Below are 16,260 nucleotides of genomic sequence, written 5' to 3' on the forward strand. Positions count from 1 at the left end.
AAATCCGACTAACATCGATGATGTTGTGAAACATGTGCAAACATACATAGATGCACGTGATGCCGGTGGACGCATGCCACCGCGACAGTCACAGGGGGGCGAGCGTAGGTTTGACAATAAGCCGCGTAATGGACCACCTCCAACCGGGGGTAACGCACAGTCAGACAATAGGCAGCCACACAAGGGCAATAACTTTGGACAGAGGTCGGGGGGTAATCCAAACAGGCAAACAGGGAATAGACCACCACCCAACACGAAGGGGTGCTTCAGATGTGGGGGGCCGCACATGATGCGTGATTGTCCCAAAAGATTGGATGGGCCAAGACCCAGCAGTAATTATGCATCAACATTACTAGCTGCAGTTCGAACGTCAGGTGACGAGGTCACATGCCAATGTCGTAAGGGCGATGCATACGATCCAAATTGTAGAGTACAGGTAGAGGGAAAGGACGCAAGTGGTATCCGTGACACGGGTGCAACTTGTATAGTGGTGAACTCTTCACTAGTGCCGCCGGAGTGTTATACGGGCGAACACCAGAACATAACCCTAGCAGATATGCGTCAGAGAAAAATGCCGATAGCGGTTGTACAAATGGACACACCGTTTTTCTCGGGAGTCACACGCGTGTTGGTGGCAAAAGCTTTGTGTCACCAAGTTCTGATCGGTAATATCCGAAAAGATATGGATGAAAACGAGATCAGTGTACCTGTTTTTCCAATTGTGAAACGGGAGGCAGAGCCACAAATGTGTGCGCCTGTACAGACTCGGAACCAGGAAAAACAGAAGGCGGAGAAAAAACCCTGGGTTCCGAAACAAATCGATCTCGGTCAGATTCGGCCAGAGGATTTGTCTAGAGAGCAAAAGACAGACCCCTCTCTAGCAAAAATCCGCGATCGGGTTGCCAAGGGGGCAAAAGACGGCACTCATTACGAGTGGAAAAAGGATATCCTTTATAGGATATACATGGACAACGGCAGTCCATGCAAACAGGTGGTTGTCCCAGAATGTTTTAGAACGGACGTTCTAAAATTAGCACACGACACACCTATGGCCGGGCATCAAGGCGTGCGTCGCACCAGAGACAGAATTTGGCGCGATTTTTATTGGCCAGGGATTTGTGGTGACGTCAAACGGTATTGCGCGTCATGTGATGCGTGTCAACGCAGCTCGCGGAAGGGGGCCACAAAGAAAGTGCCTATGAAAAGCATGCCGCTGATAGGGACACCGTTTGAACGAGTGGGAGTCGATATCGTAGGGCCCATCATACCCGCATCTAACCGAGGGCACAAATACATATTGACTATGGTAGACTACGCTACACGGTACGTAGAGGCTACGCCACTCAAAGACATTAGAACAGAAACAGTGAGTGAAGCTTTGTGGGTCATGTGGACAAAAGTGGGCATTCCTCGGGAGGTACTGACCGACAGGGGTAGCCAGTTCACAAGCGAGGTTATGGAAGAAGTAAACAAACTTCTGAACATCAAAGGCATCCATACTACGCCGTGGCATCCTCAGACAAACGGGTTGACTGAAAAATTCAACTCTACGCTCAAACACATGATGAAAAAACTTTGCCAAGAGCAACCAAAAGACTGGGACAAGTTTCTCCCTGCGCTACTGTTCGCGTACAGGGAAGTCCCACAAGAAAGTCTGAAATTCTCACCATTCGAACTGCTGTATGGCAGAGAGGTCAGAGGTCCCATGCAAGTTCTACGTCAAGTATGGACAAATGAGGACACAGCAGATGAGACACGCTCCACTGTCAGTCATATTGTTGATCTCACAAACAAAATCGAGAAGACTTGCGAGATTGCCAAGAACAATCTCAGCAAGGCTGCTCTCAAGTACACAAAGGCGTACAACAAAAAGACAAAAGAAAGAAGTCTAGCGGTTGGAGACAAAGTGTTGCTTTTGTTGCCTGAGAAGCACAATAAATTGCAGCTGACATGGAAGGGTCCGTACCCAGTGATAGAGAAAGTCGGTAGTTGCAACTACAGGGTGAAAATCAAGGGACGTGACAAGCTGCTACATGCAAATCTGCTGAAGTTGTATGTAGAACGCGAGTCAGAGTCCAAAGAGAACAGGTCCGAGCAAACTAAAGCAAAGGCTATAGTGGAAGTTCCGGAAATAGTGGCGGTGGTGGTGGATGATGTGCATGATGATGAAATGGGTGAGTTGGGGATAGACCGATTTCCCATGCTTTCCCTAAAACCAAAAGAAGGTCCCAAAGATGTAAACATCAATCCAGACCTAGAACCACAGAGACAAGCAGAAATACAAGCACTTTGTGACAGGAAGGTCAAAGCACTCAAAGACATACCTGGGAAATGTGTCATCGAAGAGTGTGAGTTCAAACTGACATCACAAGAACCTGTGCATGTAAAACAGTACAAGCTACCTTTTTCACAAGTAGAAATTGTGAAGAAGGAGGTCAATGACATGCTGAAGTTAGGTGTCATAGAACCTAGCATTTCACCATACAACAGTCCGATTGTATTAGTGAAAAAGAAGGATGGGTCAATTCGATTCTGTATTGACTACAGACAGCTGAATCGTGAAGTAGTGTTCGATTCTGAGCCTATCCCAGACGTACCCTTGATCTTTGCAAAATTGCAGAAAGGGAGCTATTTGTCAAAGATTGACTTAACAAAGGGGTATTGGCAAATTCCCATCAAGGAAGAAGACAAAGAAAAAACTGCTTTTAGCACACCACTTGGGCAATTCCAGTTCGCCTACTTACCGTTCGGAGTGAAGACAGCCAGCATGATCTTTACTCGCATGATGCGGAAGCTCTTAGAACCGCTAGGACGTGATGATGTCGAGCATTTCATAGACGACATCATTATCGCGACAGAAACGTGGGAGCAACACGTAGAGGCGGTAGAAGCAGTTCTGTCTAGACTGGAAGAGGTATGCTTGACTGCAAAGCCATCAAAGTGTTACTTTGGCTACGCAGAGCTGGACTACTTGGGACACCACGTAGGGCAAGGCATGACCAAACCAGATGACGAAAAGACCGAGAAAATCAGGAGCGCAAAAAGACCTGAAACCAAAAAGGAAGTCAGGGCTTTCTTAGGACTGGCAGGATTCTACAGAAAGTATGTCAGTGACTATGCCAATCTCAGTGCACCGCTGACGGACTTGACAAAGAAAGGTCTACCTGAAAGGGTAGTGTGGAACGAAGAGTGCGAGGAAGCCTTCACGAAGCTCAAACAAAGTCTGGTATGCAAGCCAGTGCTGCTACTGCCAGATATCGACAAACCGTACACAGTGAGGAGTGACGCGTCCGATATCGCCATAGGCGCGGTACTTCTACAGGACCAAGGTCAAGGACTTCAACCAGTGGCGTACGCGAGCAGGAAGTTGAACAAGGCAGAACGTAACTACTCGGTCATTGAGAAGGAATGTTTGGGAGTAGTATGGTCGATCAAGAAATTTGAACAATACTTGTACTCGGTACATTTCACTCTGGAGACCGACCACCAACCACTCACATACCTGCAGAAGACCAAGACAGAGAATGGACGTCTCATGAGATGGGCACTCCAGTTACAACAGTACTCCTTTACTGTTAAAATCATCCGAGGGGTTGATAACGTTGGGGCCGACTATTTGAGTAGACTGAATAACTAGGTTTAGCTTAAACATGAATGTTTCAGCTCAAGAGGAGGGGCGTATGTTGCGAAAATGTACGCAAGCTATTCAGGTCCATACAAATACCGAGCACCGTCAGGCACCTATGGTCTATTTAATTAGGTGATGCAGCAAGTGCCTATGTATTGTCGGGAAAACCGAAGTATAATTACGTCAAAGTTTTGCTATCAGTTGACGTCATTTTGTTTGTCGTCAAGGAGTTGTCGTATTTCTTGAAGGAGTTTCCTTCAAAGCTTATTCTTTTACTTTCGATGTGATCGTCAGTTTACTTTGTTCATTAGTATTGGGAACATAAGGAGTTAGATAATAAATGAGGTTATTATTAGGTACGAAATTCTTGATCGCTATTTTCGCGAATAGACAAGAGTTCCCATTGGTCTAGGTTAGCTAACAACGCAAAGATGAGTTTCGGTTAGCGATTAAGGAGTTTGCGCAGAGAGAGAAAAGAATAACGATCGAAAAGAAAAGGCAACGGAAAGTGGAAGAAAAGGAGCGAAAGCATGAGAGGACCACAACAACACCGTTCTATGCCCATGCCTAGAAGCAAAACCCATCGCCAAGGGCGAACGAAGTTGGCAAGAGCTTACACAGAGGAGACACCCTATCTTTCACGGAGCGACCAGAGATCTGGCAGTGAGCGACAGCGGTAGCCGGTAACCGTCAGGGTGATGGAATCTTTTCTCGGTAAATATGTTTTTTAGATCCAAGTTGATTTTCCCAAGGTTACCAAGTTAATTTTTATGAGCACTGTATTGGTCACGGTATCACAAGTGTGATCAAATACCAAGATTTTATGTGATCACTGTAGATCAAACGTAATACATTGTATGAACGTTGAGCAGCATGAGGAACGAATGTGGATAATTAATTGTTTATAAAGTGCTGTAATGAATGATATAGTTGGATCTCCATTTGAATAACAAGATGTGGTTTTATCACACAGGTCTCAGGGGAAACGGTTTGTATGATGATAGAATAATTCCCAGTTCTGAGACTTGTCATTATTTCGACAGATATGTTGGTGTTTCGAGTTACGACTACGAGTTTCCAGTTCGAGATCTGAGGGACGAGTTTTTTTCACGATCAACCCTCTAACTTCGTGCGATGTTTTCCTGATCATCAATGATGAACTTTATGTAACCGTTCGACGATAACCAGCCTGGACCTCACGACGTTCCGACTGTCAACATCATCACTGCGTATTTTCAAGATGAGTGACTTTTAGAATTAGATCCAGGATATATGAACGATACAGAAATGAAGAATAACCCGTCGACCACGGAACAAGCCAGTAAATAAAAGTTGAATCTATAAATTTACAAATACGTCTTGTGTGTTTTGTGCATGAATCTGCAATAGTGGTGTGATAGAATTTTTTTTAGAAACAAAATTCATTCTTGTTCTGATTTATAACGTAAAAGGTGAGGTCTTCGTACCCTCCGAGTACGCAACAGACAAGGATCCGCAACAATGATCAACCAGTCATGATCAACCAGTCATGATCAACCAGTCATGATCAACCAGTCAACCGATCAACCAGTCATGATCAACCAGTCATGATCAACCAGTCATGATCAACCAGTCAACCGATCAACCAGTTAACCGATCAAACAGCGAAGCATAACTTAACTAATATCTGAGCGGAACTCGATAAATAAAGACATCGATGGTAAACAGCTTAGGCCAACAACAAAAAATAGTCTGTTTACGGTATCCCGACCGACCCTATTTTTTTCGCGCGACCCTTGACTTTTTTTGGCATTTTTTTGGGGAAAAAAACCCCAATCTTAGTTTTTTGACAAAATAACTTAAAAATATGGTTTTTTGGAGAAAAAAAATAATAAAAAATAAGAATCCCGACCTACCGACCCTATTTTTTTGCCTATGTTACCGTAAACAGACTATTTTTGTTGTTGGCCTTATGCTTGTCCAGTCTCAGCAACAGTCCTGCATACATCAGGAGCGCTTACTACCCTTGTTTGTCACTATGTTAATTGTCTTCATTCTGACACACACAATCTTCTCACTTCCAGTTTACCTGAATAATAGGGGAAGAAAATGGTTGAGATTCCACACAACCCCATCATGCCCAGGTTCAAGGTCAAAGGGTCAATCTTAGGTTCCATCGTTGCGAACCCCGCCGCCAGCCTCGACACCAGGCTAAGAAAATATCACAGTAAGACTCAGATAACAATGTCCATCCACAGACGGTATATGGTTGCCTGAACGACAAGACTGGGATGCGGTTACTGTCTTGCATATATTTACACAACAATGTAAGCTTACATAGGAACCCACGGCACCACACTTCAGAAAAGATCACTGCAAGATTCCAATTAAAATATTCGATAAAAAGACGTCATGTATGTGGGTGTCTATTTGACACTGTTGGGGGGAGGGGGGGGGGGGGGTTCGAATGCTAGAGAATGCCATGTACGTATTGTAATTAAAATGGCGAACACTGAAACAATATATGATTAACAAAAAGTCTATTGTACGTGGACGCATTATCATCTTAGCAACAACAACAACAACAACTAAACATAGAAAAAGGCTATACAGACAAACTCACTTGGAAACACACACACACACACACACACACACACACACACACACACAACCACACACACACACACACAACCACACACACACACGCACACGCACACACACACACACACTACATCACATCAGTCACAGCCCCCCCCCCCCCCCCCCCGCCACGCACATTCATTTAACCATAGCCAAAACCCACACACCCCTGCATGTACACTTAGTACCTCATAACTCCAACGGCAATGAATAGAGCCGCTCCTTGGGTGGGAGATGTACCCTTGGTGTGCACATACTCGGGTAGATGCAGGTACACCCCTGCTACATGCAGACTAGATGCCATTGTACTGGCACAGTGGAACATGAAAGCCTTGTTCGTCAGCACTTGCCAATAGCTGTCCGCGGTCTTCAATCTTTTCATTTCATCATTCCTATGTCCTCTTAATTTGCCCGGAGATTTTGTCACTTCTTGTGACGTCAAATAACACATGTCGTCATGGTCTGTGGATATTTCGGTCTGGTGTGGCACGCGACACCCTGTGTCGTCATCGGGGTCTGTGACGTCATTCCGCGTCTTTGACACCTGGTGACCATTGGTTACAGTTCCGTTTTTCTTCGCTTTGTTGGAGTGAGAATTGTCTATCATGCTATGAGATTTACCCTGAGCTTCTTGATCGTCTGATGAAATGATTATCTCTGGTATTTGATGGTTTCTATCACAATCAACGTCAAGGTTGCAGTGAGATGAAGTATTTAACTTTTCGAATGCGATATGATTTCTATCACTTTTGTTCGTCACACCAAATCCGTTGTAGTGAGCATTGGAAGGAGCGTCTTCACCGCGAACGAGAGCAGGGTTGCTCGTCCGGTGTCTGACGAAGACTTCCCCGCTCTGTACTGAGCCAGCGAGAGAACCATTCTCAAGACTCTTGTCGTGTCCATTGAGCTGAGCCTTTCTTAACAGTGACGTCACGGAGCCGTATCCCGGCCTGGGAATCTGCTCATTCCCGTGGACAGAACACAGGGATACGGACTTGATCTCGACTCCGTGAAGGGCTAGAGAAATCCTGGATCCCTTCATTTCCCACTCTCTGTCAGCATCGTGCTGATCCGTTTCCACAATCTTCGACTCCCTCCGTTCAAAAGGTGTGGGACGGTAGAACATACCACAGAAACAATAGTGTAGAGAAATGGCCGCGATGAGTAGAAAAGCTCCGCTGACGGAATACTCATCAATGAGTGTTTGAGCGATGAGGGATCCACCCAGAATGCCCACGGCAGTGGATGACATGGACATGCCCGCAGCGAGGCTACGGTACTTGTCGAAGTAGAAACCGACTGTGACTATGGTAGGTGAGAGGCACAACCCAAGACCCAGTCCTGCAAAGAAACAAATTTCAGTTTTTTTATTTTTTATTTACCACCTGCTCTAACGTGAAGTACATGTCGTCCTACTCAGACTCCGCACTGGACATAACAGACTAGACTATCATATGGCCACAGCTGAAGCTGATTCCCTCCCCCTTATGTTCGTGTGGCAAGAATCAGACAGCAGCTAGAGCACATCCTACAGGCTTGTCCATACCACAGTGCTCTGAGGGACACCATCTGGCCAGAGGAGACAGCGCTACAAAAGAAGCTATACGGCCCCAGAGAGGACTTGGAGAGGACAGCACGTTTCGCCCTGCAGTCCGGACTGACGATCTAACAGCGAACGACAAGAAGAAACAAGTCGCGTAAGGCGAAAATACAACATTTAGTCAAGCTGTCGAACTCACAGAAAGAAACTGAACTGCAATTTTTCAGCAAGACCGTATACTCGTCAGTCCACCGCTCGTGGCAAAGGCAGTGAAATTGACAAGAAGAGCGGGGTAGTAGTTGCGCTGAGAAGGATAGCACGCTTTTCTGTACCTCTCTTCGTTTTAACTTTCTGAGCGTGTTTTTAATCCAAACAAATCATATCTATATGTTTTTGGAATCAGGAACCGACAAGGAATGATATGAAAGTGTTTTTAAATTGATTTCGACAATTTAATTTTGATAATAATATTTATATTTTTAATTTTCAGAGCTTGTTTTTAATCCAAATATAACATATTTATATGTTTTTGGAATCAGAAAATGATGAAGAATAAGATGAACGTAAATTTGGATCGTTTTATAAAAAAAAATTGTTTTTCAATTTTCAGATTTTTAATGACCAAAATCATTAATTAATTTTTAAGCTACCAAGCTGAAATGCAATACCGAAGTCCGGCCTTTGTCGAAGATTGCTTGGCCAAAATTTCAATCAATTTGATTGAAAAATGAGTGTGTGACAGTGCTGCCTCAACTTTTACAAAAAGCCGGATATGACGTCATCAAAGGTATTTATTGATAAAAAGAAAAAAACGTCCTGGGAAATCATTCCCAGGAACTCTCATGTAAAATTTCATAAAGATCGGTCCAGTATAGTTTGGTCTGAATCGCTCGACACACACACACGCACAAACACACACAAACACACACACACACACACACACACACACACACACACACACACACACACACACACACACACATACACACACACACACACACACATACACCACGACCCTCGTCTCGATTCCCCCCTCTATGTTAAAACATTTAGTCAAAACTTGACTAAATGTAAAAAGAGACAAATAAATTCAGAGGGACACGAAGGTGCAAATTCACAAATACTATTCTCTGCTTCTTGATGCTGTTTTTTTGTGTTGAGGATGAGGGGGTAGGGTGGGATGGAGAGGAGGGAAAGGAGCCGAGGATCTTAAAGGCACAGTGCAGCTCACAGCCTTCGTTTTGCGTTTTTGTTGCAGCTGAGTGCATTTACAGTTCAAAAATCCTCCTATGGTAGTAAAACAAACCCAAAACCACCCAACATCTGTGAAGGTCGACAGTTTCTTGTTCACGCGAGTGCATAAATTAACCTAGTTATTACGTGGTGTTTGGTCAGAGTTCGATTCAACTGAGTGATTCCGGCCTCCATTTTGTTTTACACAAACTCATGATGACGTCTGACATAGTTTGCTAGTGACGTGTCTTTTTGTGCATGATGTGGTGATCTACCTGATCTAAATTTAGATCCAAAAATAGGCCAAGACCAGCCGGGTCCGAGTACGAAATTAATTCGTAAAATAATCGCAGTTCTTGACTCTTTGGGTGCAAGTCAATCGAACTTGGTAGTTCTTCTAACGGATAGCTGCCTGAGGTCAGACTAAAAGCCCCAGGGGCTCCGTGCACCTGGATTTGACAAGTTCAGTCCCTTTAAAACGAGTGAGAGAAAAATCCACCATAAAAACCCAATAACAACAGCCCGATAAGAAAAAATCATATCATATTACATGTGTGTCCATGTGTCAAAAGCAACAGTAGGTTTGATTTAAGTCAAAGATAAAACAAAAATAAAGAGTCTTTAGCCAAATAGGAAGCTTAACAAAAAACAAACGCATGCAACACAACCAGTACAGACAGTTACGTCGTGTAAATGACGTCATACCTGCCATAAGACCGTAAGTGACGAAGAGCAGAGGCATGGTGGTGACAAATGCGGAGGCAGTGAATCCAGCGAAACACAGCAAACCACCCAGCACACAGCACACCCTGCACCCGTAACGGTTGATCAGCACACTGGCCAATGGCGCTGCACAAAGAATGGCAGAAACATACACACTATTATTACATTACATTATGATAGCGTGTTGTGGTAAGGCCTGGCGCTCACCTATGTAACTTCAGCAGGACAGACGACGCACTGCAGATTATCCCAGCCCGCTACACGTTGCCTGAAAGGAAAACAGGCCAAGTACTCGTCATAATCCCTATCGCAGCATCAATAATATGCAGTGCGTCGTCTGTGCCGCTGAAACTGCGCAGGTATATTCTGCCCTTAAGAAATGATAGCGCTTTCCACTTTCAAAACCAGTAGTTCTCTAATTTATACCCAGACTCTGACAGAAAGTACTTATTTTTGGGGCGGGGATATAGCTCAGTTGGTAGCGCGCTGGATTTGTATTCAGTTGGCCGCTGTCAGCTTGAGTTCGATCCCAGGTTCGGCGGAAATTTATTTCAGAGTCAACTTTGTGTGCAGACTCTCTTCGGTGTCCGAACTCCCCCCCCCCCCCCCCCCTTCCCCCGTGTACACTACATTGGGTGTGCACGTTAAAGATCCCACGATTGACAAAAGGGTCTTTCCTGGCAAAATTGCTTTGGCACAGTTAATAATTGTCTACCTATACCCGTGTGACTTGGAATAATAGGCCGTGAAAGGTAAATATGCGCCGAAATGGCTGCAATTACTGGCCGTATAAAATTTCATCTCACACGGCATCACTGCTGAGCGCCTAGAACTGTACCCACGGAATATGCGCGATATAAGCCTCATTGATTGATTGATTGATTGATTTTTTCACACAGAAAACTTTGCCTCTTGCCTTATAATTACATGCTAGACTAATATTTTCGAATGTAAGCCGTTCAGGCATTGGTCCTTGTCTTACATGCGAGGACTATGCTCAAATGTCAGCCTAGCGTCTTTTCCTTACACGCGACTGAGACTTAAGTTTTTCAACGTGAGCCGCCAAGGCATTTGCTCCTTGTTTTACATGCAAGAGATATGTGAGCCTTAAAAGATTTGCTCATTGTCTTACATCAAAACTTAAGTTTCTCAAATGTCAGCCTAGCCTCTTGCCCTTACATCCAAAACGAATGTTTTCATACTTGAACCATGAAGGCTTTCCCGTTTGGCTTACTAACATGACTTATGTTTCCAAATGTGAACCTTGAAGGTTTGCCCCTTGTCTTTGACGCTAGACTAAATTAGTGCTTTCAAACGTGATCCAAGAAGAATTTCCCCTCTTAAAAGAAAAAACGTATGTTTCCAAACGTGAACCGTGAAGGCGTTACCCCTTGTATTACAAGCAAAACTTATGTTTCCAAACGTGAACCGTGAATGATTTACCCCTCGTCTTCCAAGCAACACTTTTGTTTCCAAACGTGAACCGGGAAGGCTTTACCTATTGTCTTACAAGCAACATTTATGTTTCCAAACGTATAATTATTTTTATACATGAGCCTGAAAGGCTTTGCCCTTTGTCATTTTAACCAAACTTATATGTTTTCAAACGTGAGCCGTGAAGGCTTTGCCTCGTGTCCCTTGTCTTACACGCAAGGCTGATGTTGGAGGAGTATAGCGCGCCGACCCAGGCGGTGGTGGTGACGGAGGCGTGGAACTGGTGCAGGAGGCCGGTGTGGATGACGCCCACGAAGTAACACAGCACGCCCACCAGCAGGTTACCGCCCATGCTGGCCGCCAGCACCACCCACGCCCACCCCCTGTCCGTCTGCATGGCTGGCACTCCTGTAACCTACACACACACACAGGGAGAGCTTGAGCTGTGAGTATCAAGACGTACTACACACTAACAGTTCCGGTCCACCCCCAGCCTGTCCGTCTACATTGCTGGCGTTCCTGTTCCTGTAAGATGGGAGAGTTTTAATTATCTCCACGTACATGCCCACCAGCAAGTCACTTTCATCCCAGAGCCTGCCCGTCTGCATGGCTGGCACTCCTGTTACACACACACACACACACACACACACACACACACACACACACACACGCACACACACACACACGCACGCACACACGCACGCACACACACACACGCACACACACACACACATGTGACACACATACACATACACCGGCGGTACACACACACACACACACACACACACACACACACACACACACACACACTGTTACACGACACTTGAGATTGCCACAAGTTCTCAAACGTCGTATAGTTGTGTTCTTTTATTCTACGTCGCCCGTCTTCGCAGCAGCAGAAAACAACTCGTCAAATTGAGTTTGAGGATTTATTTAGCATTCCATACATACAACTGCACATCATAGCAGAACTCAAAGTAGAAGCTCTTTAACATTCAAATCGCGCTGGCATATATAGTAAATACTCAATCTCGAGAATATTCCAGACCGAACATGATACAACTACATTATATACAAACCGCCCATGGACTAGAATAGTGACGTACATCAAAGGTGCCGACGCCCTTAATCCGAGCGAACGCCACGAACTCACACTAAAACCAGCGTGGTAAACAACTTGTTTTGACAGGACTAGAAAGTTCACCTGCATTCTCGTCCAAGCATAAATATTGTGTTTACAAAATATAATATCGGTACTTTCCCACAAAGTACAAATAAGTCAACTACATGCAACACACAAAACTGAACCAAAGCTCAGCAACGGTAGCGTTTCCTAACACACACACACACACGATGGGGGAGAGCTTGAGCTGCGAGAATCAAGTAGAACCACATGCCCACCAGCATGTTACGGCCAGTCGGCCTGTCCATCAGCATGGCTTGCACTCCTGTTACACACACATGTAGCCTAATACAAATGAGATAGATAGGGCTGCAGGTGGGAAAGGCGCATAATGGCGGTGATGGTGACATTCTCTGCGAGCCGCAGAGCGGAAAAAAATAAAACACGTGACGGTCCCACGTTCAGTTTCTTCATTGCAGAAAGGCCGCTACAGCCATTCAGCACATTTCTGTGTTTTTTCAGTCTTTGTTTGTTGCTTTCTCGGGAAGTTTACGACTCGTTGCTCAAAACTTGCTTCTCCCAACAATCCGATGAAAGCATTCATTATCATCTTGCCATTCCCTCTTTGTTCTCCAACATAATTGCAGTTACAGCTTCCGCAGAAGTCACATTTTCTCTCAATCTTCCCACAATGCAGCGCGTGGCTCGGAGTAACCCCGTAACAACATCATATGGTCGGTCGGGGGGGGGGGGGGGGGGTCACCCAGGGGTCACCCAGTACCAAGCTTCTTACACGTAAAATTCTCCTACAGCGGAAAACCATATCTTTCGTGACCTGGTAAATACTTTTAAATCAGTCTTAAAAGTTCACTGTCCACACCCAGAAACGTACTACACTGTCTCGCACTACGTCGTTATATTTCATTGCATTATGCGGCCTCCAGTGCCACGTAAGCAAAAGCCATCGACGTTTTACGACAACTCGTATATTCTGCACTGCATGGCATCTTTGTAAAATTGGACATTCACTGTTCAAACCTCGCGGAACGTACAATTATCTGACTCGCGCGCTTTCTATAGGCTTGGATTGCTGTATGAATTCGTTGTATTTTGTCCCCAGCCACAATGCAACTGTGCCGATCAACATTTTACGGCTGCTCGTGATGTTAGCATTGGCTGCAGATAACACATGCGAAGCACACACACACTGTGACACACACACACCGTGCACACACACACACACACACACACACACGTATGCACAAACACAAACTAACATACACACAAACACAAACGCACGCGCGCGCACATTCACACAGAGCACGCCCGCAAACACACACAAACACACACATACACCGGCGGCACACGCATACACCAAAACTGACAAGCGTAATGTGTCTGTGACGGAAACCACAAAGCATGAGGGAATACAGATGCGTCTGTCAGAGACTCATAACTCATAACTCATAACTCATAACATGACAGAGTTGTTGTTGTGGATGGAATTTTATGTGCTTTTCTCCGCAAAACAGCCCCTACGACATGTACACCTAACAACTGACACACTGTACAGTTACGCAGTGTTGATGAGACTAGAAACGTGTTACTTAATTCATCATAGTTTACACTAGCCTGGCTGCGAAGAAACTTAGTGGGAAACAGAGTAATGAGTGCAGAAGAAGAAGAAGAAGAAGAAGAAGAAGAAGAAGAAGAAGAAGAAGAAGAAGACGAAGAAGATGAAGAAGAAGAGAGAAGAGAAGAAAAAAAAACACCACCACAACCACCACTAACAACAACATCTTCAATATCAACTACAACAACAACAAATACAAAAACAACAACAACAAAAACAACTACAAAAGCAACAACAACAACAACAACAACAACAACAACAACAACAACAACAACAACAACAACAACAACAAGCACACACAAAACCCCGCATCTATCCTACCGTTAGAAAATTACATTTCTACGCATTCTTACTAGCGTTCTTAAAAGGTAATGTACAAGAAAATTGGTTGATGAAGTTGTGTTGGCATGAAAGAAGAGGTGGTGTGCGGGCAACTTTTGTGTCGGCCAGTAACTATGGTAACGTGTTTGGCAGAGTATGTATATGTCACAGTGGAAATGAGAATCCAGTGAGATTCCGAATCGCTCTAGTGGAGAATTGTTGTTAAACCCATTTCATCTTGAGTCATCACATGACTTTAAGGCTTACTCATTGCAGGTATTGAAATGCAGAAATAAAAATAAATATTATTGGATTAATATAATCGAACAACACAGATTAATTGCGCACAATAAGTTTTTTTTTTATCAATATCATTAAATCATATCACAAAGTTAAAAGTTTATATAAGATGAACCGTCGCGATATAACCTTCGTGGTTGAAAACGACGTTAAACACCAAATAAATAAATAAATAAATAAATAAATAAATATAAGATGATGCAAGAGATAAAGAGAGAGAGAGAGAGAGAAAGAGAGAGAGAGGAGGTAGGGAGGGAGGGAGAGAGGGAGGGAGGGAGAGAGAGAGAGAGAGAGAGAGAGAGAGAGAGAGAGAGAGAGAGAGAGAGAGAGAGAGAGAGAGAGAGAGAGAGAGGGAGAGAGAGAGAGAAATGGCCTCGGCCATCAGAGCCGACAGTGAAAACTGGAATTCCCATCTCCACTGAAACTGGATTCCCGTTTGCACCAGGGCAAACTGGAATTCCAATCTTCACTAACAAATATCCAGTGGAGATGAGAATTCTAGTTTGCCCTTGTGCAAACTGGAATTCCAATCTCCACTAGTGCGATTCGGAATCTCACTGGATTGTCATTCGAGTCCACTGTGACATATATAATATTATAAGCTGACGGAATGATTATAATAGAGGCAGGCTGGGACTGAGGAACTTCAAGTGTCTCAAAGCGTTGGTCGATCCAAGTTTCTTATTCCTTTATTACTGTTTACTATAAGGAGTACAAACAACGGAAGCTAACACAGCCGACTCACTTCGTTTCAATCGTTTTCTGCACCCCAATACCGTATGAGGCTCACACACAAACAAAAATGATTAAGCTTTCACCTCAAATGAGAGAGTGAGAGAGAGAGAGCGAGAGAGAGAGAGAGAAAGAGAGAAAGAGAGAGAGAGAGAGAGAGAGAGAGAGAGAGAGAGAGAGAGACGGAGGGCTCTCAAAGACTGGCTAGTGGAGAAAAAAGGAGGGGGCGGGGGGTCCTGGTTAGTAGGCCACGGTAAAGATAGAGGTAGGTAGGTAGTGTCACGATTTGGTGACATTGTTTGGGAAAGAAACACTCTGTGGGGTGCCTTTCCGAAATTGGAATGCAAAGCGCCTGTGCTTATCTCTACTGGAGGATTTTCTGCTGACTGAGCTTAGCACGTGAAATACGTTTTATCTCCACGCCTGAGGCCTGGGTGCGAGGCGTGATATTGTGTACATGGTTTCCACGTGCAGGATTTTGCTGTCTGGGCAAAATCAACTGGGGCTGCGCTGTACTTGTGACGATAGCGATTGGTCGCTGGAGTCACGTGATGTTTTCGACGAGTCAAGCTTTGGGGGAGACCTTGAAACTGCCCATTTCGGCATTATACTTTGAGGCGCTAAGGTCGGGTGTTCTCGTCAAGGAGTTGATGGTCTTCAACACGTGGTGATATGTTTTTTTTGTCAACGTGCCTGCTCTGCACTGCACAGGAGCAGGGCCGGACCAAATGAGTTGTAAGGGGGGGGGTTCCTCCTTTTTTTATTTTTTTGGGGGGGGGGCAAATCAGCGAAGTGGCGAAGCCACAAGCGCGCGCCTGCTTTGCAGGCGCGCAAACTAGGGGGATCCGGGGGCATGCTCCCCCGGAAAATTTTTGAAAAACGGTTAAAATCTGTGCAATCTGGTGCATTCTGGGCCTTGTTTTGAGGGTTAAGGCATGTCAGTGTGAGTTGGTGGGGGGGGGGGGGGGGGGGGG

At 44.8% G+C, this 16,260-nt stretch overlaps 1 protein-coding gene and 1 long non-coding RNA gene across 2 annotated transcripts in view; one reads left to right on the top strand and one right to left on the bottom strand.

Moving 5' to 3' along the window:
* Positions 1 to 16,260, bottom strand: part of LOC138946336 (uncharacterized) — a 40,491-nt gene that overhangs the window by 18,228 nt on the left and 6,003 nt on the right. Inside the window, exons 2-5 of the mRNA XM_070317893.1 lie at positions 11,391 to 11,592; positions 9,726 to 9,869; positions 6,436 to 7,588; positions 5,697 to 5,818 (exon numbers count right to left, since the gene is read on the bottom strand). Of these exons, the coding sequence (XP_070173994.1) occupies positions 5,697 to 5,818; positions 6,436 to 7,588; positions 9,726 to 9,869; positions 11,391 to 11,574 (1,603 nt within the window). The 5' untranslated portion in view covers positions 11,575 to 11,592. The remainder of the gene's footprint in view (positions 1 to 5,696; positions 5,819 to 6,435; positions 7,589 to 9,725; positions 9,870 to 11,390; positions 11,593 to 16,260) is intronic.
* LOC138946337 (uncharacterized) lies at positions 4,040 to 5,037 on the top strand. Its single transcript, XR_011449238.1, has 2 exons — positions 4,040 to 4,342; positions 4,672 to 5,037. It is a non-coding gene; the product is annotated as an uncharacterized lncRNA (long non-coding RNA).

This window comes from Littorina saxatilis, linkage group LG13, assembly GCF_037325665.1.
Source record: "Littorina saxatilis isolate snail1 linkage group LG13, US_GU_Lsax_2.0, whole genome shotgun sequence".
NCBI classification, from domain to species: domain Eukaryota; kingdom Metazoa; phylum Mollusca; class Gastropoda; order Littorinimorpha; family Littorinidae; genus Littorina; species Littorina saxatilis.